The sequence below is a fragment of the Podarcis raffonei genome, chromosome 10 (assembly GCF_027172205.1).
Source record: "Podarcis raffonei isolate rPodRaf1 chromosome 10, rPodRaf1.pri, whole genome shotgun sequence".
Classification (NCBI taxonomy): Eukaryota; Metazoa; Chordata; class Lepidosauria; order Squamata; family Lacertidae; genus Podarcis; species Podarcis raffonei.
The window spans coordinates 61,154,872-61,182,204 of NC_070611.1; the positions used below are offsets into that span (position 1 = coordinate 61,154,872).

The 27,333-nt window shown below is 45.2% G+C and overlaps 1 protein-coding gene and 1 non-coding gene across 2 annotated transcripts in view; one reads left to right on the plus strand and one right to left on the minus strand.

The window, feature by feature from the left end:
• Window positions 1–2,723: 2,723 nt before the first annotated feature.
• Window positions 2,724–27,333, minus strand: part of SLC15A5 (solute carrier family 15 member 5) — a 51,200-nt gene continuing 26,590 nt past the window's right edge. The window contains exons 7-10 of the mRNA XM_053406320.1: window positions 21,550–21,738; window positions 18,887–19,018; window positions 6,232–6,340; window positions 2,724–3,005 (exon numbers count right to left, since the gene is read on the minus strand). Coding sequence (XP_053262295.1) covers window positions 2,858–3,005; window positions 6,232–6,340; window positions 18,887–19,018; window positions 21,550–21,738 — 578 coding nt within the window. The 3' untranslated portion in view covers window positions 2,724–2,857. The remainder of the gene's footprint in view (window positions 3,006–6,231; window positions 6,341–18,886; window positions 19,019–21,549; window positions 21,739–27,333) is intronic.
• Window positions 11,801–11,876, plus strand: TRNAK-CUU (transfer RNA lysine (anticodon CUU)). The gene has a single exon. It is a non-coding gene; the product is annotated as a tRNA-Lys (tRNA).

Here is a 27,333-nt window from a genome sequence, read left to right on the forward strand (position 1 = left end):
ACATGAATATAGCCATAGCATTGGTGGAGAGAGACAAAGGATCTTCTCCTTTTGGCCTAGGGTCATTTGAGAAGCCTCGGGTCACCTCTCCGAACTTCCTCGGCAAACTTTCAGCAACACCAGGCGCTGTCTGCGAGCAATCCTTTCAATAAAGAGACCCATCTACCCTCTCCAAAAACAGCAGACATCAAGAAAGCATTCCTTTCCGCTAATTGGTATGACGACGAGACTACCCTGTTCTTATTTACAAAACTACAGATTTATGTCAAGCAAAGCCAATTATGCTTAATGCTTAAACTATTGCAGGTGCTGAATGACTTTGTTGCTAGGCAGTGGAAATGAAAAATGCTCTCTGAACGCATCTCATTGCAATGGAGAGCATGTGCTCCATCATCAGTGTAAACTCAACAGATGGATAGCTTAATCCCTGCCACTGATCTCTCTTCTCTCCCCCCCCCACCCTCATTCTACCTGAAACAATGTCCCACATGCTTTATCTTGCCCGTAGTACCTGGGAAATGGTTCAAATTCCTTTTTTTAAAGAGCAATTCTTAATGTCATCCAGCAGATACATTTAACTCATTCAGAGTAGGCTTGGTAATTTACAGGGTGTGTGTGTTTTTTAATGAAGTTTGCTTTGCTGTGCAGGCTGAATGGGTTGAGCATCTGGTTCGTGGGTTTGGGTTGTGGTCACTCAACACAGTCATATCTCGGGTTACAGACACTTCAGGTTGTGGTTTTTTGGGTTACTGACTGCCAAAACCCAGAAGTACCAGAACGGGTTACTTCCGGATTTTGGCGGTCGCGCATGCGCAGAAGCACCGAATTGTAACCCTCGCGTGCGTAGAAGTGCCGCTGTGGGTTGCAAATGCTACAGGTTGTGAATGTGCATCCCGCACGGATCACGTTCGCAACCCGAGTGTCCACTGTAATGGCTATAGCTACACTGGATTAGTGCGGGGCTGTGGCTCAGTGGTTACAGCACCTGCCTGTGGATGCAGAAGCTCCCAGGTTCATTCCCTGGCATCTTCAGGTAAGGCTGGAAGAGGTACCTGAAACCTTGCTATCCTCTTGTTGCAGTCCAGTACCAGAGCTGATCCTCTATTTCCATTTCCATTGCTTTCAATGTTTTAAATGTCTCTGAGTGGCTCTGGGCATTACATAATGACTTGAAAAGATGGGGAGAGGAAGCATGAGACCCTCAGTGTCAGGCTTCAGGGTATCAGCTTCCTCCCCCATGGCAGTAGATAAGCAGAACAAAGGAAAAGGAGTTCTACCCGGACACTGAGGTCCAGTGCCGAGGGCCTTCTGGCGGTTCCCTCACTGCGAGAAGCCAAGTTACAGGGAACCAGGCAGAGGGCCTTCTCAGTAGTCACGCCCGCCCTGTGGAATGCCCTCCCACCAGATGTCAGAGAGAACAACTACCAGACTTTTAGAAGACATCTGAAGGCAGCCCTCTTTAGGGAAGCTTTTAATGTTTGATGCGTTACTGTATTTTAATATTTTGTTGGAAGCCACCCAGAGTGGCTGGGGAAGCCCAGCCAGATGGGCGGGGTATAAATAATAAATTCTTCTTCTTCTCCTCCTCCTCCTCCTCCTCCTTCTTCTTCCCAGTTAGAAACTTTAATAATCAGAGCAAGAGAACAAAGAACCCATCTCTTAGAAATGGCGGTGCTCCCAATTAAGTTCACTCCCCCCTCCATCCCGATTAATATATGTCACTCCTACTTCTTGCAATCTGAGCTTAGAGCCACTGCGTTTTCTGTTCTGACACTTTCTGAGCTCTCCAGGACTTTGGGGGAGGGTATGTGTGGATACTATCTAGAGACTGTGAATCTGTAAACTCTCTCTCTTCTAGTGTTTCTTCTGCTAGCTGTTCCCCATCCAATATTTCTCAGTTTCTGCCTTCTGAAATACCATATTTTTCAGTCTATAAGACGCCCCCATGTATAAGACACCCCCTATTTTGGGGGACTCAGATTTCAGAAAATGGGGGGAGATGTATCCGTGTATAAGACGCCCCCTAATTTTTGAAATTATTTTTTAGGGGGAAAACCTAGTCTTATACACGGAAAAATACGGTGTGCCCCTCTGCAAACCATTCTTCCAAATCTATACTGTCCTCCTGCTCCTGGGAAGATTCAGGATCAGGAGGATGGAGTGGCTCCAACCATTTTTCCTCAGTGCAACCCTCCTCAGCAGGGTCCCTGACACTCGGCTACAGCCTTCTCCAACCTAGTGTCCTCCAGGTATTTTCAACCACATCTCCCATCAGTCCCAGCTATGTTCCTGCTGCTTCTCATGCGCAAGTGGACGTCTTCCTCTTGCTGCTTTGCATACTGTCAGCAAACACAGGTTGGAGTGGTTGAAGAAACATATCAGCCACTCAAATATACTATTAGGGTTACTACCACTACTTCATGCTTCCTGCCCCTTCCTGCTGACTGCCCTGTCTCAGTCGCCTGGATTTTTTGCTCAACAGACACAGATTCCCAACAGGAAACTTACACAGCATTGTGATGCAAGAGATTTTATTATATGCAAATGTCATTTTCAGAGTGAACTCTTGCACCCACATGGAACCCACACTTGCCCACTTACAAGGCACCTGCTGGAGTGTCTCAGTAAAAGGAGCTAGGCATATGGAAAGCTAAGGATTGGGGCCGAAGTCTGAATGCTCTCGCTGAGATTTCAAATGTTATCTATCTTATGAGGACATGAATAGGAGAAACAACAATCCATTTATTGTTAAGTCAGTTCATAAACACAGACAGGAATGTATCATTAAAATCTGACAGACAATACTCTGGTGACTGACTGCGCCGTGTGACCAACCAGTCATTTTCAGAGCAGGATTTCACAGGAGAGTCTCCATGGGAGACAAAGGAGAGGGGCAATCCAGGATGCTGTCATAAAATATAAGCGATTTCTCATGCTGTAAAAGTTGCTCTTGAAGAAGACTCCCTCTGTATCCTTTGTCGTAGTCCTGCTGTAGATTAGTGTACCTGCAAAGCAAAAATAAATTAAATCTCCTTTGATGATGATGATGATTTATTATTTGTACCCCGCCCATCTGACTGGGTTGCCCCAGCCACTCTGGGCAGCTTCTAGCGTATAAAGACATTTGAAGTGTAGTGTAATACTGTTTGGATATACCAGCCGTGTTTAATGCCTTCAAGAGTCCAAAAGGGAAAGAGTGATGATGATGATTACTATTACAGTGGTACCTCGGGTTACAGACATTTCAGGTTACAGACTCAGCTAACCCAGAAATAGTACCTCGGGTTAAGAACTTCAGGATGAGAACAGAAATTGGGCGGCGGCAACAGCAGGAGGCCCCGTTAGCTAAAGTGGTACTTCAGGTTAAGAATGGTTTCAGGTTAAGAACGGACCTCCGGAACGAATTAAGTTCTAAACCTGAGGTACCACTGTATTAAATTTGTATACCGCCCTTCATCCAAAGATCTCAGAGTTGTTCACAGCATAAAAAGATGAAAACACCAAACACACAATAAAAACAAGAACAAAGCAACATTCCTCCCTTCCACAATACATTTAAAAGGGCATTGGATGTCAACCAGGCCTGGTTGAAGAGAAACATTTTCGTCTGGCACCTAAAGGTGTATAATGAAGGCAGCAGGCGGGCTTCCCTGGGGCGAACATTCCACAAACAAGGAGCCACTGCAGAAAAGGCCCGTTCTCATTTTGCCATCCTCCGGACATCTTGTGGAAGAGGCACATGAAGAAGGGCCTCCAATATGTTGAACTGCCTCATGCAGAGTCAAGCCAAAGGTCTAACCATCCCAGGATTGTGACTGACAGCTGCTCGCCTGGTACCTAAGATGGGGATATCAGGGACCTGTATGCAAAGAAAATCCCTATTTCTGTTTCTGTTAAGCCTATTTTGAAAGGCGTTGTTTCAGCCCATCTGATACAGCTGTGTATTCAGGGCCATTCGGCTCTGTTTCTCATCCCTGTTCACTGTAGCACAAGAATGTGAAAACCCCAAATCAATGTAGAACACAGCAGCTAAAACCAGCATCCTTCGCAGCAAAGGCAATGTTTGGTGCATGAAGCACTCAATAGATTGTAACTGAAATTACCTAAAAGCATCTAAAAGACTGGATTGTATGCCCCAGGCCAGCATCTCTGCAGAGGGCATTCCACACACACACACACACACAAGTTCCAACAATCATTTAACTTAACTTCTTATCTTACACAATATTTTAGACTTCTGCCAAGGACCTCTGAAGATTTTCCATTCTTTATCACTTGTTCTGCATTTCTTAATTTCTCTATTACTTTTAATTGTCCTTAACTAATAATTCTTTTGAAAGTCTTCCTTGCAATATTTCGCAAAGTCCTCCTTACAGAACTTCTTGCAGTCCTACTTGCGTAATCTGTTTATCACAATTGCTTTTCAAATAATTCAAATATTTGCTCCAGTCCTCTAAGAATCTCTGATCCCACAGGTTTCGAATACTTCCTGTTAATTGATCTAACTCTGCATAGTCTATTAATTTCATTTGCCATTCTTCTTTTGCTGGTAATTCTGCAGAGGGCATTCCATTAGGAAGGGCCACCACTGAAAGGGCCCTCTCTCTTTCTAGTGGCTTCTCACTTGGGAACTTGGGAAAGGCCCTCCAAGAGAGATATCAAGCACCTGTCTGAAAATCATAGAATCATAGAATCATAGTGTCAGCGCTGCCCAAGATCCCAGCTCACACAAGACCAACGCTGCTTCTTTCTCTAGTATAAAAGTCTTTATTGAAGTTCAGTTTCACTTCCAGACGCGCAGCGCGCAACGCTACGTCTATACCTTAGACCGTGGAAGCTCCATCTGAATCTCCTCCCCCCTGACACCAGTTTAAGATTCTAGCCTTACTCCACCTCTTCCTCTGTTCCTTCCTTCTCTGGGTCCGCCTGCTAGTCGGAGTCTCAGCCCTCCTAGACTCCTCTGACGCTGAGTCCCCTGACTCTTCTCCCTCCCTCCTTCGGGCCTTTGGACCTGGCTCCCAATCCGGGTTTTCTGCTGTCCCGCGCTCCTCCATATTTGAACTTGGCGCGCGCGCGCAGCCTCCCACTTTCCTTCTGACCGTTACACTTGTGTCACTGCTCCCTCTTTCGGGGAGGCTAGCTGGACCTAGCCTTCCCTCCGTTCCCCCACTTCCCGATGGGGGCGTGGTTACCCCTGACTCATCTTCTCTCCCCGCTGGAGGAGAGGCTGGTCCTGACTCATGTGACTCTTCCCCCCCACTGTGCTCTGGTGGGGGAACTGGTCCTGATCCTCCGCTGCTCCCTTGGGAGTCCCCGCTGGTCCCTTGTTTCTGGAGCGTCCCCCCTGGGACCCCCCTTGCTCTTACCAAAGGCGCCCCCTTCTGGGAATCTTCTGATTCGCTGGAGAAGCTCATGGAATCTCTCGGGCCACTGTCATATTCCCCTACGCTCCCTTCTGATTCCTCTCCTCCGCTCTCTATTTGCTCTCTCCCCTGCGCTTCTGCTCCTGAGCCTCTGACACATAGAATCATAGAATCATAGAGTTGGAAGAGACCACAAGGGCCATCGAGTCCAACCCCCTGCCAAGCAGGAAACACCATCAGAGCACTCCTGAAATATGGTTGTCAAGCCTCTGCTTAAAGACCTCCAAAGAAGGAGACTCCACCACACTCCTTGGCAGCAAATTCCACTGTCGAACAGCTCTTACTGTCAGGAAGTTCTTCCTAATGTTTAGGTGGAATCTTCTTTCTTGTAGTTTGGATCCATTGCTCCGTGTCCGCTTCTCTGGAGCAGCAGAAAACAACCTTTCTCCCTCCTCTATGTGACATCCTTTTATATATTTGAACATGGCTATCATATCACCCCATAACCTCCTCTTCTCCAGGCTAAACATGCCCAGCTCCCTTAGCCGTTCCTCATAAGGCATCGTTTCCAGGCCTTTGACCATTTTGGTTGCCCTCCTCTGGACACGTTCCAGTTTGTCAGTGTCCTTCTTGAACTGTGGTGCCCAGAACTGGACACAGTACTCCAGGTGAGGTCTGACCAGAGCAGAATACAGTGGCACTATTACTTCCCTTGATCTAGATGCTATACTCCTATTGATGCAGCCCAGAATTGCATTGGCTTTCATGCATATATTCACATATGCAGCATCATATGTGAATATTCATTCCGTCCAGGCTGGTCCGACCATGCGTCAAGATTTCATGTGCTGAATATGCAAGGACTTACCTGTGTGAGATGGTCCAGAAGCCTAAAGTGTTAATCATCATTAGTGAGGCCAAAAAGAAGTAAAACCGTTCCAGTCTACCCTCATTTAGAATATTTGGAAACCAGTCACCTGTTGGGGGGAAAGAAGAAAAAAACTGTATTTAGATGAGCTCCAAGAAACCCATCAGAAAAATAGAGTGTAGAGTGTCAAGATATTTGAAGATGGCTATCATATCTCCTCTCAGTCTCCTCTTTTCCAGGCTAAACGTATCTAGCTCCTTCAACTGCTCCTCATAAGGCCCATTTTCCAGACCCTTGATGTTGGTCGCCCTCCTCTGCACACATTCCAGCTTGTCAACATCCTTCTTAAATTGTGGTGCCCAGAAATGGACACATTAGTCCAGGTGTGGTCTGACCAAGGCAGAATAGAGTGGTACCCTCAAACATCAGAAGGGTCCCTTGACACAAAGTATGAGATTGCCAAATGACATGCATGTTTCATCACTAATAATAATAATAATAATAATAATAATAATAATAATAATAATTTTTTATTTATACCCCGCCCTTCCCGGTTCAGAAAACCGGGCACAGGGCAGCTAACAACAAATTTAAAACACTTAATTGATGCAAAAAAAAAAAAAAAAAAACAGCACAAAATACAGTATAAAACGTGAATAACAATGAATTCAGAATTCAAAAATCGATTTAGGGGGAAAATCCATCCAATAAACATTAGATGATCACCAGGGCTAGCTGGCTAAATTAGTCCTATTTGGGCCAGCGAGGAGACCGGGGGAGAATTAGCTGTGGGATCCCAGAGCGGGTAATCTTCATAAAAAGGGGGAGAGGGAGGGAAGGAAGGGGAATAAAAGATCAGGCTAAGTTCATATTGAAAGCCAGGCAGAACAGCTCTGTCTTACAGGCCCCGTGAAAGGAAGTTAAATAGTGATGAGGCTGGAATCGTGTGGTCTGCTTCTTACAGACCACACTGCTTCCCAACTTTCTTGCATATCAGAATGTAACTCCCAGTAAGATTATGCATTCTGGGGGGGTTGGGCCAGATGTCCTTTAAGGTCCCTTCCAACTCTATGACATCATCGGATACAGCAATCCATTTTTGGTGCCCCAAATGTGTGCACAGATTTACATACGTTCCTCACACACAAAAAAGATTTTCCATTTAAAAAATCATATTGTATTGGAGAGTGTGTTGGAAAGTGTGTTAAAAGTGCATAAACATAAATGGTGCGCACAAAATTTGCACACTGGGACACAAAGGAACAGCATGAAATGGGACAGGAATAGGATAGAGGCAGGTGAACTAACCCATGTCTAACTGGCAGCAAGACCTAAATGGGGCAGAGCAAGCAGTTCAACCCTAGCCCTAGTCACAAAACCCCCACAAAACCCCAAAATACCTATGATATTTTGTTACCAGAGATGGAGCCACAAATGGTGTCCCCCAGGTCTGCATATGCAATACTCAAGTGGAGCAGAAAATCCCACAAGCGCCTCTCCTCTGGCAGTAGAAATACACTGATAAGAATAGCTATTTCCTTCCTGTGAAGTGCTTTTATGCACATACCAAAGAGCACACGAAATGATCCTCTCTTGCCCAGAGGTGGTCCCTACCAGAGAGGAATGGCAAACTAAGCTGATGGACTATGCTGAAATGGCAAAGCTGACAGGAAAACCCAGGATCCAAGGGGATAAAAACTTTACAAAATAATGGGAAACATTTATAAGTTATCTAAGAGACCACTGTAAGCAGATGGAAACATTGGCAGGATTTTCATTTCACTTGTAGCGTAACAAATACCATGGACTATATGAAGTGATTTACAAGTTAGAGCAGGGGTCAGCAAACTTTTTCAGCAGGGGGCCGGTCCACTGTCCCTCAGACCTTGAGAGGAGCTGGACTATATTTTGAAAAAAGAAGAACGAATTCCTATGCTCCCCAAATAATCCAGAGATGCATTTTAAATAAAAGGACACATTCTACTCATGTAAAAACACACTGATTCCCGGACCGTCCGTGGGCCGGATTTAGAAGGCAATTGGGCCAGATCCAGCCCCCGGGCCTTAGTTTGCCTACCCATGAGTTAGAGTATAGAAGAATATGCAGTTGTAAATGTTTAAAATGGGACCGCATGGAGAGGGTGTGGGCGAAGTCGTGAGATTCGGAGGAACCTCTGTATATGGACTTATATTTGGATTTTTATAACCTTGTATTTGTAAAATCAAATAAAAATTATTTCAAAAAGATCCTCTCTCTGGCACCCCTAAGCATGCATGGAAGGTCTTAGCAGGTGCCAAGGAACATGTCCCAAGGGCAGCATGGTGCTCACGGGCACCATGTTGGAGAATCAAATGACGTCTTCAATATACAGGAACATTTGCAGTGGTAAGCACAGTAAAGGTAGGAATGATGACCGAGTTTCCACTCCACGACTTGCGGTAGACACAGCGCATCATTGTAGGTTTGGAGGGGCTTCCCTTTGCTTCCTCTTCTATAAAGTGTACAATGTTTGTGTACATACAACCCCACTTGTCACGCGAGGCGTGGAGGGACTTCAGAGCCGGGAGAGACTTTGGAGGGTTCCCTCTTGCTGAAAATACGTGCAAACCAGTTTTGCACACCAGTTCATGATGAAGGCCAAACTGGGAGGTTTTTTTTGTGATATATGATTTTATTGACATGTGTATACAGGCTGAGCATCATGTTACAAGTGTGTACATGGATTCCCATGTGTGCAACCAGCACTCATGTATGTTGATACACACACGGCTGAGAGGTTTAGGATCTTTTGCTGGAGTTCTAATGCACACTTGTCTATGGACATGTGTTTCACCCTCAACTCCATGCCCACAAGTATAAGACAGGAGAGCTCACATCATAAACTCTCCAACAGATCTTGGTTCCTCATTTGATTTCTGGGTGAGTTCCCAAAGTCATAGCTTTGGTTTCTGCACAAATCAAACCTCTGTTTCTTTCCAACTGCAAATGAGCCTAGATAATCCCCATGATGTGTCTTCCATTCAGTGAAGGGGAAGGGGGCAAGCTTGCCCTGTCCTTCTGGAAGTATCACTACCTGGTTGTATCTATGACAACACACCCAGCATCTTACCAACTCTTTAGACATGTACAAAGGATGCTTAAGAGGCTGGACTAGGGCAAACAGACTAGTTTGACCACCAGGCAGTTCCTTATACTACAGATTCACATCTTACAGAAATAAAACCACAGGCTTGGAGGGAACACAAATATATCAGTCAAACAACTCCACAATTCTATAACAGTGCAACCAATATTTTTGAAAGGCCAAACTGGGAGTTAAGGTGTAAGAGCAGCTGGGCCTGTGGGGTGAGATGTTTCTGCCCTTCTCTTGGATGACTGCAAACACAACTTTGTTAAGCAATTTCCTCCACTGGATCAACAAGAATAAGCTGTCAGTTGCCAGCCGGGTGCCAGCAGAGTTTGCTCTCGCTCAGTTCCTCAGACAAAAACTGCCTTCATTTGTCAGGGAGCAGAACAGCCGCTCCTCCTCCTCCACTCCCCTTGTCTTACTCCTCAAAGATGCAACAGACTGAGCTGAACTCCCAGAGCTAGGTTTAAAACATATCATTTAACACTGTCAGCTGACTGAGCACCTAGGAACTATATACTTCCCCCTTTAGTAGCTTATAAACTTTTAGAGCCATCATTCATAATCAAGCAGCTTTTCATTTTACACATCCCAGCAGCTGCAACGACTCGAGGAGAAAATAAGTGTGTCTGACGGCAAGGAAGGGTTTTATATGGGTCCCTGTGCTACAGCTTATGGGTGGGAGGGAAAACCTATTTTTGTTTGCATATTAATGAGAAGCGACTTAAATTGCACTTCTCAAACCAATATGCAAAGCGAAGCACAGCTAGCCTTTGAAATTCGCACACTTCTGAATTTTGCGACAAGGTTCTCCAACAACAACAAAAGGTATATATTCAGAAAACAAGAAACAAAAATGCATTGTGTTGGGAAAAAATGCTTGCAGGAAAGTGTGTGCATTAGGCAATACTGCATGCAAAAATGTGTCCATTAGGAGAAATTTGCACTGATGAATGTTCAAAAGATGTTTCTTTTTAAAAAAAGATTGCTGCAGAAATGCAGAGAGCTGAATTTAAGACTGCGAAAATGAGAAGCAGAGAGGAATTGAAAAGGACAGATTTGCCCAACCTTAGACACATTTCATTTTGTTGAGTTCAACAGAAAATGGCTAGAATTAGGGATCAGGGAGGGAATAATTTGATCCACTCTTTGCTGTGGACTGACTGGATTTGACATTCTCAAAACTGATAGTGGATCAAAAGGCAATTTCCAGTCATGTCACACGTTCCTCCAGATTTTGCAATGCATTTTTCATGCATCAAAGTCATGCTCAAAAATACATATTTTGCGTTAATGTACATGGAAACATCTTTTTTTTGAAAAGTGTGTATATTTTATGTTAAACATGGATATCTTATGTAAATAGTGCACACAAAATAGATACAATGAACAGATCCAATGCACTGTAACAAATAAGACCCAACAAATTAAGCTCCAATAAGACGAAAATAGGATGGAATTAGATGCCCAGACCATCCCAAGTTGAAGTTCTGGAATGGGAACTAGAAGTCGCAGGGCTTCGCATGTGGAGCAAAGTGGCAGAATCTTCACACCAAGTTGTGAAGCCTGTTTGTTACAGACTCACTTTGAGCTCACAAAAAGAATTTGAAACAGTCTCAAAATGCTTATAAGAATAGGCAGTTCTATGGGCAGAAGTGACATGCATATGCTTGGAAGTGTATATCAGAAACATACCCCAGACTCCAGTTTTGAAGGCTTTCTTAAAGTCAAACTAGAGGCCAACAATTATTGTTCATATTAACTTTGCTCTGGAAGAATCCTCGATATTTGTGGATGTTCACATCCTCCTAAATCATAGCCCTGCGACGTGGGGACTAAGAGACGGACAACAAAAGTAGATTCTGTTTGCCCTTATGGTGGCAAAGATACATATACTGCAAAGCTGGAATGACAAATAACTACCCATTCACTACTCAGTTGTCCGAAGATCTCACTGCCCTTTCTACATTTGAATACAAGGCTTATAATTGCCAATCTGATTTAGACATGTTTGGACATATTGACTTCCTATATTAATCCAGGCTTTTAAGTTAGGATTCCTCCCGCTAATGTCAGATGGCAATGTTTTTAATCTGGCTTTCTCCTCTCTTTCTTTTCAAAATAATAACAATCTTTTAAAATATTGATCTCATTTTTAACCAATCTGGGTTTTCAGCAACCATGTAATTCCACTTTAGGAAAATGCTGGTAGCAAGGATCAATCGGAGACTGAATGAGAGGATCACCATCACCCATAGGTATATTTTTATTTCAGAATTTACCTGTCATTGTAAATCCTATCAATGGTGGCTCACACCCAAATGGAACATAAAAACAATGTTAATCATATTCTCATTTTAAAAAACCCTCCACACATTATAAAGATTTTAAACAGTAGCAGCTAACACAACACACAGCACTACACATATTATTTAGGTGTAGCCCAGAGGATAGCTCAGTTGGTAGAACATGAGACTCTTAATCTCAGGGTTGTGGGTTCGAATCCCACGTTGGGTGAAAGAATCCTGCATTGCAGGGGGTTGGACTAGATGATCCTTGTAGTCCCTTCCAGTTCTATGATTCTATGAAAAGCAATGGGGAGCCGCTTAAAACCCAGTAAAATAGAGACCACATATACCTCCTTAGGGATGGAATTCTACCAATATGGGGCCACCACTGAAAGGGCATTGTCTATAATTTGATGGATCGTTTTGGTACACCCATGCAGAGTGCTTCTGAGATTGATCATAATGCCTGGGCAGGTTCATATGGGTGTAGCTGATCCTTCAACTAACCTGGTCCCAAACTGTCTAGGGCATTGAAGGTTACCAGCAGCACCGGAACATAGTAAGCTGCCTTATACTGACTCAGACAATTGGTCCATCTAGCTCAGTGGCTCTGCAGATTTCAGACAGGGGACATTCCCAGTCCTACCTGGAGAAGCTAGGGATTGAAGCTGGGACCTCCTGTTTGCAAGGCAGATTCTCTACCAGGGAGTTGCAACCTTTCCCTGAAATTTAAACTGGACACAGGAACAAGAAGGGGCCAATGTACGTCCAGGGGCTGCCATATGTCCAGATTTTCCCAGACATTACTGGGATTTCAAAGGCGGAATTGATGTCTGGAGGGAATTTCCGAAAGGCGGCGCTTTGTCCTGGATCTTAGGCAAGTCAAACAAAAACAAAAAAATGCATTTGGGGGTCTTCCTAAAAAAATCTCAACAACTTTCGGAAATATGGCAACCCTAAATGTACCTGGTGTGCCACCTGGTCCCTACAAGCACCCAAGCAGTTTGAGTCGGTACCAGTGTAAGTTTCAGAGCAGTCTTTAAAGGCTGCCCCATGTACAGGGCATCCCAACAGCCTAGTATGGATGTAATCGGGCTCTTATAACTGAGGCGAGATGGAGTCAAAAGGAACCGGTTCAGGGCAGTCTCCTTCACTCTTAACCTCCAACCCAAACCCGAATGTACATATTTGCACTGCAACTTTTTAGGAAAAAAACTTTTCTCCATAACAAGTAGCACAGGGGGATAGGTTTTGTCATGTGTCTCATTAAAATGTCAAGGGAGGTAGAAAGAGCCTTAAGAAATCCACTTCCCCAGCTTGTACTGAAATATCACTGTCACCCGTCATCTGTTTGCACTCATCAAATTCCCAAGAAGTCTTATTTTATCATATTCACACCATCCTTCATAGATACATTTTAAAAAATGATTAACGCCACTTAAGGCGCCGGGTGACTATCTTACCCACTTTGCCAGCAAAAATGCAACTCTAGACTAACAAGATGCTACAGGATGCAAATGAGGCTGAAATATCCTTCTTCGAAATTCTGCGCCATCGTGGATCTGGGAAATTTGGGTTCCAATCCCCAAACCAGAGCGCCAGACCCGCTGGATGGACTTGGAGACTTGACAATATGCTAGCATCTCTTCCGTAGCAGGACAACCAACATAGAGTTAACTGTAAGCCTTACTGTAATGCACGGATGCATGAATTAATCTTTGGCACTGGTGGCTGGGGACCATTTGTACCGGTAGGGTGGAAGGTAGGGAGATGAACAGTAGGTGGCGCCACAGCCAATGACTTTGTAATTCTAGTTTTCCCCTCATCGTTTCCCCTGCTGAATTCTACAAGATCAAACGTGAGACTAAGGAGGAGGAAGCTTATAGGCTGTGCTACCATCTGGACTGGTTGCAAGAAGGCAGGCAAGTGGAGGGTGGTTGAAGGTTGGTGGTGCTCCAAAAGGTCGGTCTCAATTGGCCTTTGGTTTATCACTCAGCCCTGTCCTTTCCCACCAACAACATGAGTAATGTATTTATGTTTACTATGGTTCAGGTATAAACAAAGTTAGTTGCACTGAAGATCCATTTAAATTAATGGGACTCTTTGCTCTAGGCAGGAAAAGCCAGTGCATTCCCCAGCAGATGGGTCTCCAGCCTCTGCCTGAAGACATCCAGTGAGGGAAAGCCTACCGTTCCGCTAGATAATTGGTGTTAGAAGTACAACAGCAAGTGCAGCTCAAGGGTTAATTTTTTTAGTGTTAAAGTCAACGAGGTAGGAGGCAGGCAGATGGAAGTGTGGGTTAGAAACCAGCAGTGAAATAATTTTCACAGATGTAATATATACTCTACCCTGACTGGCTGTGTAGTTCTGTGAGAGTTTTCCCTCTGTATATTTGGTTGAATGTCTCATTGACATGTACAAGGCGTGAGGAAGAAGAAGAGTTTGGATTTGATATCCCGCTTTATCACTACCCGCAGGAGTCTCAAAGCGGCTAACAATCTCCTTTCCCTTCCTCCCCCACAACAAACACTCTGTGAGGTGAGTGGGGCTGAGAGACTTCAGAGAAGTGTGACTAGCCCAAGGTCACCCAGCAGCTGCATGTGGAGGAGCAGGGAATCAAACCCGGTTCACCAGATTACGACTCCACCGCTCTAACCACTACACCACAAGAAGGCTCCATTCCTTTCTGGGCAACCTTCCAGGTTCTGCATGCCAGTGGTGGGTGAGGACAGAGGCAAAAGTGGGCAGAGCAATGTATGTAAATTTTGTACACAGGCGCTCAGCACACTCCTGTCTTTGTTACACCCAGGCCAGCAAAAGGCATTATCAGAGTTCAAGGACTCATTCAAGCTGGAAGAAAAACACTCTAGGAAGGTTGCACTGTTATCCTTCCAATAACAAAGTGAGGTCGGTTAAGCTAAGAGATGGTGACTGGCCCCTGAACATGACCTTCGTGGCAGAGCGAGGATTTGAACCCAGTTCTTCTGGGTCCATGCCCAACATTTGAACAATTACACTGTAACGGCATGGGTGCATGTACTGCAATATCTGAAAGCACAAATGGCTCCTCTGTCTCAAATTTATTTTCTCTCTGAAGTGCCTATAGGTGTTAAGAGTCCTTAATTGCATCAAAGAATGAATGAATGAATGAAAAAGATCTTGTGACTCAACACATTTGCAGAGCAGCAAAATGGCACCACATTAACATTACTTAACATGTAACATTTGCAACACACGCCCGCTCTCGCTACGCCCACCTCAGCTGGCAGAGGATGCATTACAATTTCTTGGCACCTTGGGGAGATTTTTGACCTTAACATTTAGCAAAGAGGAGAGCAGTAAAAATGATAAATTAATTTAAAGGTAGGGGGGGAGAAGAGGGGTGAAAACAGTTGGGAGCGATCAGGTATCGGAAAGAGAAGAAGGTGAAAAGTGAGTGGGGAGTTGGACCTAAATTCTCAGATATTTAAAAAGCCTGCCATAAAGCAGATTCAAAGACAACACTTCCTCACAGTTACTGATCCTTCTTGCCCCAAGCACATTTCCCCTGTTTGGAGAGGACCATAGCTCAGCGGGAGAGCATTTGCTCTGCATGCAGAAGTTCCCAGGTTCAATCCCTGGCTTCCCGGGAACTCTGGAATTGTAGCTTTTGAAGAGGAAAAGGGGCCTCTCAGCACACTTAATAAACTACAGTTCCCAGAATTCTTTGGAGGGAAGCCATGACTGTTTAACACAGTGATGGCCAAACTTGGCCCTCCAGCCGTTTTGGGACTACAATTCCCATCATCCCTGACCACTGGTCCTGTTAGCTAGGGATGATGGGAGTTGTAGTCCCAAAACAGCTGGAGGGCCAAGTTTGGCCATCACTGGTTTAACGTATCACAGTGCTTTAAATGGATGGTGCAGAAGCAGCTCTTAGGACAACTAGCTGCTAGCCTGGTCTGATTTGGGAAACTTCCCTGGCACAACTCTTACACCAGGGACAGTGTTCTTCAGTGGTCAGTTACACTGTCACACTAGCATACCCTCCAACATCCTGCTGATGAAAATGGGAGCATGGCTGGGCCGCTCAACACTCTTTAAATGACCCCCCTCTGCCAATGCCTCTCTGCTTCCTCCTAAGTTACATCCACTCCCCTCAGTGACCCTACCTTCCCACTGGACAGCTCAACCTCCGGGACTGCCTCTCCCGGTATGCCCCACAGAGGACCTTAAGGTTCATAAATAGCAACACCCTAGTGGTCCCGGGCCTAAGGAAGTCAGATTAGCCTCAACCAGAGCCAGGGCCTTTTCAACAGTGGCTCCGGCCTGGTGGAATGCTCTATCTCATGAGACCAGGGCCCTGCAGGATCTGATTTCTTTCTGTAGGGCCTGTAAGACAGAGTTGTTCCGCCTGGCTTTTGGCTTGGAATTAACTTGATCACCTCCCCCTTTTTCTTTTTTCCTTTTTCCTTCTGTGATGGAACTCCTACTTGGGGATTTCCCTGGCTTTTTCTGGCCCATGTAGGACCAGTCTGGATAGTTGGCCTTGGTGAAGACTTGACGTTTTCATCCCCAAAAAAGTTTTCGAGTTTCTGCTGAAATGAGGCTGCATTTTAATGCTGCATTTTAATCTTGTTTTTTAAGTTGTATTTCAATCAATTGTTTTATATTTGGTGTTAGCCTGGTCTTGGCTGGGGAGGGCAGGGTATAAATAAAATTTATTATCATTATCATTATCATTATTATTAACAGAGGCCCACCCCTTCTTTTGGTCCCAAGCTCTGGCAGGAGCCAACTGACTTGTGCAGGAGCCCAAATGGGACATCCTGGGAAAGAATCAGAAGCTGGAGTGTACAGATATCTGTTGGAAATGTAAAGAAAAGGAAGGCATCATATGTGGTGGAAGTGCAAGGAAATGTAAAGAAAAGGAAGGCCCCTTCTATCATATGTGGTGGAAGTGCAAGGTAATGAAAGCATTCTGGGAAACCAGAGGCATATCCATTGGGCATAATAGGGGGTGATATCCCACAGAATAAGAAAAGAATTTTTTTATATGTCAAAGCAGCAGCTAGAAAAGTTTTAGCCAGCAAATGGAAAAGCGAGGCAAAACCCTCTAAAGAAGAATGGATTTGTAAGCTAAGTGAATACATAGAGTTGGCAAAACTAACAGCAGCCTTAAGATCCCAAACATATCAAAATTTAAAATTAGGCCGCTGCTAGCCCAAAGGTGCAAAGAAGACAAAGTTCCTACCAGAGAAGAATGGCAGATCAAGCTGCTGGACTATGCTGAAATGGCAAAAATGACCGAAAAAACCAGGAAGACCAAAATTTTAATAAGGAATGGGGGAAATTTACATTTTACCTTGGAGACCACTGTAAACAGTTAAAATTGTTAGTGGCATCGCAATAACACTTGTAATGTAACGAGAACTATGGATACAATGGAGATATTAAAAAATTTGGATTATTATCAAAGATGCAGTAGAAAAGGTTTGACAATGGGACCCACAGAGGGGAAGGAAGGAATTCCAGAGATTCGTGGGAATCTTGTGCTTATGGGAGGTGTTGTGGTATGATTGTAAATTTGAATATGTAAAATCAAATAAACAAATTTGGGGGGGAAAGAATCAGAAGCTGGAGTTAATTTTGGGGTGCCCCATTTAAATCGGGACAGTTGAGCGATATACACTAGAATGAGGAAGGTAAAGGTAAAGGAACCCCTGACCATTAGGTCCAGTCGTGGCCGACTCTGGGGTTGCGGCGCTCATCTCGCTTTATTGGCTGAGGGAGCCGGCGTACAGCTTCCGGGTCATGTGGCCAGCATGACTAAGTTGCTTCTGGCGAACCAGAGCAGCGCACGGAAACGCCGTTTACCTTCCCGCCGGAGCGGTACCTATTTATCTACTTGCACTTTGACGTGCTTTCGAATTGCTAGGTCGGCAGGAGCAGGGACCGAGCAACGGGAGCTCACCCGGTTGCAGGGATTCGAACCACCGACCTTCTGATCGGCAAGTCCTAGGCTCTGTGGTTTAACCCACAGCACCACCCGCGTCCCTCAGAGGAATGAGGAAGACCCAGGTTCAAATCCTTACTCAGAGACACAAAGCTCACTGGGTGACGGTGCCAAACTCCCTCTCCTCCTCCTTTTCTCTCACAGCCTACCCTACCCTAGGCTGAGGAAAGGTCATGGCTCAGGGGTAGCACATACACTTTGCAAACTGAAGGTCCCAGGTTCAATCCCTGGTGTCTCCTGGCAGGGCTTGGAAATCTCGAAGAGTGCCTGCCAGTGTAGACAGTTCTGACCTGATGGGCCCTTGGTGTGGATTCAGTTTAAGGCAGATTCCTCTGTTCCTACCTCACTTGGGGTTGGTAAGATAAAACGGGAGAACCATAAGTATGTTGCCTTGAGAGAGAGAGAAAAGTTTAACAGATTTCTTCCTAAATTTGTGGATGGCCAGTTTGTAGGGTTGGCTAGAGAGGCAGGTCAAATGGGTGATTCAAGAGGTAAATGCTGGCAGCGGTTTCACAAAAATTGCTTCACATTTAACAAATAATAGCGTGTCAACAGATATTTGATACAAACAGTACTTGGTACTCTCAGAGCATCGCCTCCTCTAACATTCCACCGTGTGAAAAATAGGTAAACTCTGGGTTGCCTCCTTTGTTAGTGCAACCCAACTCCCTGGAACCACTCTGGCATCTCAAGATGATCAAGAGAGTTTAAGAGACAGTGCTCCTCTAAAAGCTATGCAACTTTAAAAAGGTCAGCCCCACTTTGCACCCTCAGGGTATCCTCCAAACTGACCTCACCCCTTGCCAACTTCATAATATTAGTGACTTTAACATAAACCAAGTTGAAAGAGTGATCCAGCAAGCTCTTCTCAGGTTCTTAACACCACCCATCCTCCTATACCTTGCCTGTAACCTGAGAATCCCTAGCTCATTTTCCAAGTGGAAGAGAAGGAAGTCCTGTATAATATATAAATAAATGCCACCCACACTAATTATTCCACCTATCAAAATAGGAATGATTCATTACATTTTGATGAATCCGGCTGCAACTTAGTGACCTACCTTAATCAAGAAAAAGAGATCAATACACTGCTGGCAGCTAGATTTTGTTATGCGCGTCTAATGGAAGTCAATAGCCAATAAGAAGAGGGCAAAAATCCCTACTGAGAGAGCATTGCTGGGTGGGGTGGGAGAGAGCGAGGGAAGGAAGGCACCCAACTTCACTCGGCATAAAGGCTGTTTTACCTTGTGAGGCGGTGTAAGCTCCTTGAACAAGTAAAGCCTCCATGATGCAGCCAGCTCCATTGAAGAAAGTCAAGGCTTGCAAGGCAACTCCACGAATTCTGCCCGGCACAAACTTGTATGTAATGAAGGAACCTTTGAAGAAGCATGAAAAGAAATAGGTAGGACGTGAATCTCTGGTTGGGGTGCAATGGTGCATTATCACAACTGCCTGCTGGGAGCGATATTTTATTTATTGGATTTATATCCCGCCCTTCCTCTGGAAGGGGCCCAGGGCGGCAAACAAACCCCCAATTTCAGAACAAATGCCCAATGCCCAAATATTGCTTAAGGTAAATTAAGCTCCATGTACTCAGGAGGGGACAGAGGCAAAATTGCAATGAAGGGATTGTTCTGGGTGGGGGCCCTTTGTTTGCTCTTGTCAGGGTTGGAGTCAGATGCAGGGCAGCAGAAAAAGCAGAGCCAGTGAAGTCAACTTTTTATTTAAGGCAACAACCATACACTCAGCAACAGTCTCAATAGGTCTTGCCCTGTGGAGCAGTTGCCAGGATTGATGGTCCCTGCCTTCTACCCCCTTTAAGGCTCCTCCTCTGCCAGATGTTTCCCAAGCAGTCTCAAACTGCGTCTGGGCATCTCCAATCTCTGTTCCATCCTATGCATCACTCTGCAAATCCTTGGAGACAAGGGAGAAGGGGAGCTTGTCTCAGTAGGAGAGGCAGGCTCCCTGTACTCTTCAGCAGCCTCTTGTCTCCTCCTCTGCTTCAGCCTCTAAGTCAGAACTGCTCCCTGTCACAGGCTCTCCCTGCTCACTAAATCCCGTTGCCCCTTCAGCAACTACTCCCACTCTTCTCCCTCTGACTTCTCCCTACTGTCCCACCACCAATCCCTGGGCTCTGAGCCTTTCTCACGGTTGCCATACACCCAAAATTTCCCAGACATACATGGGATTCGGCTGTTGGGAACTGCATCTGGATGTAAATCCCTGAAATGTCTGGGAAAACCTGGGCGTAAATCCAGACGTATGCCAACCCAGATTGGAAGTGGTTTTCTGGGGGGAAATTGCTCCAAAACCTTTTTTTTGCAGAAGCAGCTCAACAACTTTCCAGTCTGGATTTCACTTTCTTAAATATGGCAACCCTACCTTTGTCCTCTGGTGTTCGCCTTGGGGGTTCTGGTGCCTCCCACCACTTCTCGTGATCCAGCCAGTCCCTGACAGCTCTTAACTTGGAACCTGTCCCACCATTTGCCCTTAGAAAGATCAGGAATGAGGAGCCTGCAGCCCTTTGCATGCTGTTGGACTCCAACTCCCATCAACCTCATTCAGCATGGCCAGTTGTCAGGGATAGAGAAGCTGTAGTCCAACAGCACCAGCAGAGCTACAGGTTCCCCTAATCCTGTGTTAAATCTGTAGCATTCAAGATGGCTGCTGCTGTGTGAGACTGACCCATAGGAAAAGCCTCCAGGTCAAGCCTTAAATTGCCACTGAACTATTACACTCTACGTGGGACTACCTCTGAAGATGACTCAGAAACTACAGCTAATCCAGAATGCGGCAGCTAGACTGGTGACTGGCAGTGGCTGCCGAGACCTTATCATACCAGTCCTAATGGATCTACATTGACTCCTAGTATGTTTCTGAGCATGATTCAAAGTTTTGGTGCTGATCTTTAAAGCTCTAAATGGTCTTGGCCCTGTATACCTGAAGAAGCACCTCCACTCCCACTGTTCAGCCCTGACACTGAGATCCAGCTTTGAGGGCCTTCTGGCAGTTCCTTCACTGTGAGAAGTGAAGTTACAGGGAACCAGGCAGAGGGCCTTCTTGGTAGTGGCACCCACCCTGTGGAGCGCCTTCCCATCAGATGTCAAGGAAAGAAACACCTGACTTTTAGAATGCATCTGAAGGCAGCCCTGTATAGGGAAGCTTTTTAATGTTTGATGTCTTACGGTGTTTTAATTTGTTGGAAGCCGTCCAGAGTGGCTGGGGTAACCCAGTCAGATCATATAAATGACTACTACTACTACTACTACTACTACTAGAAGAAGAGGAGTTTGGATTTGATATCCCGCTTTATCACTACCCTAAGGAGTCTCAAAGCAGCTAACATTCTCCTTTCCCTTCCTCCCCCACAACGAACACTCTATGAGGTGAGTGAGGCTGAGAGACTTCAGAGAAGTGTGACTAGCCCAAGGTCACCCAGCAGCTGCATGTGGAGGAGCGGGGAAGCGAACCCGGTTCACCAGATTACAAGTCCACTGCTCTGAACCACTACACCACACTGGTTCTCTACTACTACTACTACTACAGGGAAGGACATCTTCTTGGCCACTGAGCCCCATGGCGTGGCATCTCTGAACTTGCTTTACGCTCTAGCATGGGAGGTCCTGCCTTTCTCTAAATGGATGGAAAGTCCCACTGGGGGTAGTAAATTAAGGATTTTCTCGTGACCGCAAAGAACACTTGTTCGGCGAGCGGCAACCACAAGAATGACAAATTAAACTCTTTCCATGCCAGTGATGAATGAGACTGCTCAGAGAGGCTGTGGAACAGCGCCAGGGGCGAAGATTGCGACGGAAGGTGCTTTGGCTGTCCCTGTTCAAACAGATGTCATCCTGTGCTGAAGCCGGTTGCTTTTTAGGCTAGGAAACGAACAAAAGAGTCCCCTTACAGGTGGGAGTCGCCAGAGCTTCTGCCAAGCCAAGGAAGATGTATTGTGGGGCCAGATGGATGCACGGCATGGAGGAGACGAGGAGGACTTTGCCTGAAAGAGTCTGTTCCACCAAAGGGAAATGCTTCCTGTGTACCTCTAAAAACCCAGCAACCATCACAGAGAGGGTGGCAGATGCGTAACCTACAACTGGGTACAAAAAGGCACAAAGCAGGCAAAGAATCATTTATAAAACCATACCTTGCTTTTGGAATTGCGCCTGATATACTGGAAGACAATGAACACACTCCATTTTGTACTCTGATAAATATTAGAAACTCAGAATTGAATCTCTGCAATCCTAGATTTTCAGCCTGCAAAAGGAGGTCATTTCTCACCAAACAGGGTAACTCTAGTCACATGTCTACTTGCATGTAGGCCATCCATGGCTAGCAGGAGTGAGGCCTCACTTCTGGCTTTGTTCCCAAACATCACACCTCCACAGCTAAACACCCTCTGACCTTCACCTGCCTATCTATCTACCTATCTATGACTTTTTTTCATCGAGAACTCACTGGAACTGAGTTCTGGCACCACTTTGATGCATTTGGGCACCTCTGTAGCATTGTGGAATGGTGGCATGGCACTCGGGGCTGCACGACAGAGGCTGCGGGTGGCACGATTGGTGTGGCTCAGTGGAGGCGTAAGAAGAGAAGGTTTTTTAGGGCTCCCCCGTAAAAAAAAAGGTCAACTAGTTCTGGCACCTTTTTTTCTAGAAAAAAAGCCCTGTATCTATCTGTCTAACAATTGATAACAAATACAAAACAATACAGCTTGAAGGTATGTTCTTGCATCTGTTATTCCATATTCAGTCAGAGGACACAATTAACAATTGATTTATTATCATCATTATCATTATCATTATGAGTAATCTTCGTAATTTTCTTTACAGAAAGAGGAGCTGGGATAAGGAGTAAAGTAGCTTCTGGGCCCCTCTGAGAGTAGAGGTGCTGAAGCTCATAGGGATGTCATTAATAATAATAATAATTATACCCATCTGCATACCCAGGCACTCTGGGCAGCCACAAACACATATAAAAACATAATAAAACATTAAGCACCTCCTCATATAGGGCTGCCTTTAGAAGTCTTCTAAAGGTTGTACAGTTACATATTTCCTTGGCCCAGGGGTCACTTCCATACCCTCCAATATTTCTCTGATGAAAATAGGGCCAACATAAGGAAAAGTGGGACATTCTAGGCTCAAATCAGAAACCAGGACGGCTTTGGGACTGTTCCTGGAAAATAGGGACACTTGGAGGGTCTGGAAGCTTAAGCTTCATTAGTTTCATAGTAGACCAACCCCTGACCCTCCATGGGGGCTTTTGCCTGACTGGGAGGTAGAGACAGAGGTGTGTGCAAGTATGTGTACACATATACTTAGTTATTGTAGACATCCATTGCCCCACCCACATTCTCCTCTGGCTCCACCCACCACAAGTATGGGGCTCCCCAATAAGGACTGTGGCCCTTAAAGGGAAAAAGGTTCCTGCAGTAAGATAACCCAGATAGGGTGGTAGGACCAGATTCCTTCCATCTCAGCCATGACAACTTGACAGAGCATCACATCTTCTCTCGAAGGTCCACAACTTGCCCCAGATTCTTCCACTTACATACCAAAGGAAGCATTCCAAGGATAGCTTCTCTTCTTATGCCCATTAACTATAACCTCCCAGACATTCTTTTATAAAAAGCTTTCGCAGTGCCACACCAGATACCTTTTGAAATGTTTAACCTCTCAAACTTTTGCAGCATCATTAGACTTCAGAACTTCCAAGCTGCAACTTGGAGAACCACCATCATTGCTATCTGAATGTTCTTTCCTACGGTTCAGCGGAGAAACTGTTTTATTTCAAAATCCCAAGTAATTGCCACCTTCTGTTCCATGTGCTTCTATTTTGCACAAAGCTTTACAACAAACTTAATGAGGCTAATTCTAGTCAGATTAATACTTCCTGTCTTTTGGCACTGGCTGCACCACATGCAATTGGGGTCCTGAATTAAATACTAGGAGAACAGGAAACATCAATTCCTAAGTGTGCATGTCTGTTTTAAACTGCGAGGCAGGATGGGAAGAGTTTCAAATTGGACAAGCAGCTCAGTTGTTTCATGCAGAAAGGAGGAAATTTGCATCTCTTCCCTGTGTTCACTGAATCTTAGAACTGAGGCCTGAAGGGGCCAAAAGGAATCCCTGTGTTGGAAACCTCAACGAGGGCTTAGGGCCCTTGTATCTACGGGACTGCCTCTCCTGGTATGCCCTGCAGAAGACCTTGAAATTCCATGAATAACCATAGTTTAGAGGTCCCGGGCTCTAAGGAAGTCAGACTATCCTCTACCAGGGCCAGCGACTTTTCAGTGATGGCTCTGACCTGGTGGAATGCTCTGTCCCATGAGACTAGGGCCTTTCAGGATTTAATCTCCTTCCATCAGGCCTGTAGGACAGAGCTATTCCACCTGGCTTTAATTTGAATTCAGCCTGATCTTTTATTTCCCTTCTCTTCCCTCCCCCTCCCCTTTTATGAAGATCACCCGCTCTGAGACCCCACAGCTAATTCTCCCCTGGCCTCCTCACTGGCCCAAGTAGGACCAATTCAGCCAGCTAGCCCTGGGGATTATCTGATGGATTTTTGATTTTTATTGTTATTCATGTTTTTATACTGTATTTTATGCTGCTTTTATAATTAAGTGTTTCAATGTGTTTTAAATTTGTTGTTAGCCACCCTGAGTCCGGTTTTTGAACTTGGAAGGGCGGGGTACAAATAAATTATTATTATTATTATTATTATTATTATTATTATTATTATTAAGATAGGTCAGACAATGCAAGGATGCAAGTTCATGGTCCAAGCCAGTGCTTGGAAGGCTCATCTTATTTGATAGGTATGGTTTTATTTCTTAAATTTCTGTCCCACGCTTCCTTCCAAAGGAGACCAGGGTGGCAAACATACAAATGATGGAGCATCTTTAAAAACAATTGCAGCACAGATGCAGACTGGTGAAGATCTCTACTTAAAAGCTTGTTGGAAGAGGAAGATCTTCACAGTAGGAGGTCGAACAGTCAACAGAGATGGTGCCTATCTAATATTCAAGAGGAGGGAATTCCACTGTAAGCCCAATTCCTACATTGTGCACAGTGGACTTTCCGGCATTGCAGGAGGGTCTCACCTGCAGAATGGCGATCATTTGGGTATATAAGGGGTGAGATGATCTTTCAGGTATGGAGGCTCCAGGCTGTCTAGGGATTTATACACTAGAATCAGCACCTTGATTCTAGCCTAAGGGCTCATCTACACATAGAAAGCATGGGTCCTTGAGGTTTTCCGCTTGTCCAGTGCTCTCCAGGCATGGATCCAAGCATCTTCCTGTTTGCCCTGCCACTTCCCTTACTCTTTACCGCTGGATCGGAGCAAATGTCAACCCATGGAAAAAAATGATTGATGTCCGCTCATCAGGGTTGCTCAGAGTGGCTGGGGCAACACAGTCAAATGAGCAGGGTTGGGTACAATTAATAAATTGTTGCTGTTGTTATTGTTCCGAGTCAGCAGTAAAGAGTGGATTTTCCCTGGGAGAAAGCAGTGGGATGAGTAGAAGTGTGGACAATGTAGTCATAAGTCAGAGTTAGATAAGTTCCCATTAAAATTCAAAGTGAATCTATTCCCCATCTGTAAGTCAGGTCAGGGTTATCCTCAAATTGCAGACAGTGCTGGTGGAAGCTGAAACTGAGTCTTTGTCCCAAGGCCACCTTGTGATCATGCAGCAGGAGCAGGATTTGACCCTGGGACTTTGGTGCCTTCACCACTACCCTATACTATGCATAGGGGTTTGATTGCATCTGTATTGGAGACATTTCCCCCACCTCCAGTTCACCAGACCATTGCTTGGATTGAAGTTTGACGGATTATCGCTTTCCCCTCCATACTTCTCCTTCATAACTCAAGAGAATGGGATGAGGATTCTTTCGTGTAACAACCTTGGTCAACAGTGCAGTTGAAGACCAGGAAGCAGGCCACAAATAGAATCCTATTCTCACTCCCAAAACACACAGCTGCGCCTAAATATTCAGAAGGTTCCAAATTGGAGCAAATATATTCAGTGCTTTAGGCAAGGTCTAAATGTGAAAATTACATGCAAAAGACTGTCATGCCCTTTGGAGTAGGATCAAATGTCTTTCAGTGGATGACATGGTAGTGCTGGGAAGGCAGTACAAGCATATTATTTTAAGAACACCCCCCCCCAACATCCATAGTTTCCAATCCAAAAAACACATTTGCCGCCTGGTGGAGCAGCCGGCTGCGAGAAGAAGAGCTAAATGAATGAGTTGGTGAATCATCGAATTCATAGAATCACCAAGTCATCTAGTCCAACCCTCTGCAAAGCCACTTCCGACCTTGGGAGGAGGTGGTGTTGCGGGCTTCACGCCCCCAACACTCGCGCAGAGGCTGGCTCCCAGCCCCGCATGAACAGGGGATCCTCTGCCGCATCATTTCCCTGGCCAGCCAATAGGCTGGCTCAGGGGGTGTGGCTTGCCGCATTTAAGGCAAGCGCGGCAGAGGAGCATCCTCTTTGCTGCCGATCTTGGAGATTTCCTGGATCACCCGCCGTGGAATGCGTTGGGCAGAATTCCTGCCGGCAGTAAAAGCTAGAGCCGCCAAAGAAGGCCCACTGGATGCTTTAGTTATCCAATTGGGAGAAAATGATTTGGCTTATAGGATGGGTGTGGACATAATGTGGAACATTTACAATGATTTTGATGAATTGAGGATTTCTTTTCCTAAGCTGGTCATAATTTGGTCGTCACTATTAGAAAGGTGCATTTGGAGGGATTGCAGATGCCCTATTGCTATAAACAAATCCAGAAAGATTCTGGAATGCTCGGTGGCTCGTAGAGTAGCAAAGCTGGGGGGACGAGTCATTGACCTCCCTAACATCCAATACAGCAAGGTGGCCCTCTACTGCGAGGAGGGCGTACATCTTTCCAATGAGGGAAACGATGTTTGGCTGGCTGACATATCTGCTGGGATTAGGGATTGGTTGCAGGTCTGAGGGTATTGGCGGTGAGCTTCACTCGAGTGGCGGTTAGGCATTGGTAGGGGTATTGTTATGTAGATGAATGGCGCCATCACCTCCCCTGGATAATGAAGGGTAGTCCGGCACAGGACATTGGACATGACATTATGTTTGCTGACTGGGAACAGTTATGGACCACTGGTATAAAGTTTACGGCATGTAATGCCTTAAGAGAGAATATTATGAAAATGATTTATAGGTGGTACATGACCCCAGTCAAGCTTGCAAAAATTTATCATTTGCCCAATAACAAATGCTGGAAATGTAATGAAACTGAAGGTACTTTTTATCACCTTTGGTGGACATGCCCAAAGATTAAGGCTTTCTGGGAAAGGATTTATAATGAAATGAAAAAGGTGCTTAAATGCACTTTTGTGAAGAAACCAGAGGCCTTTCTCTTGGGCATGGTAGGCCAATTGGTGTCAAAGAAAGATAGGACGTTTTTTATGTATGCGACAACAGCAGCAAGAGTACTTTTAGCAAAGTACTGGAAGACACAAGAACTACCCACACTGGAAGAATGGCAGACGAAGGTGATTGACTACATGGGACTGGCTGAGATGACCGGCAGAATCCGTGACCAAGGGAAAGAGACGGTGGAAGAAGATTGGAAGAAATTTAAAGTTTATCTTAAGAACTGTTGTAAAATTAATGAGTGTTAAAATGTTTTGAGTAATG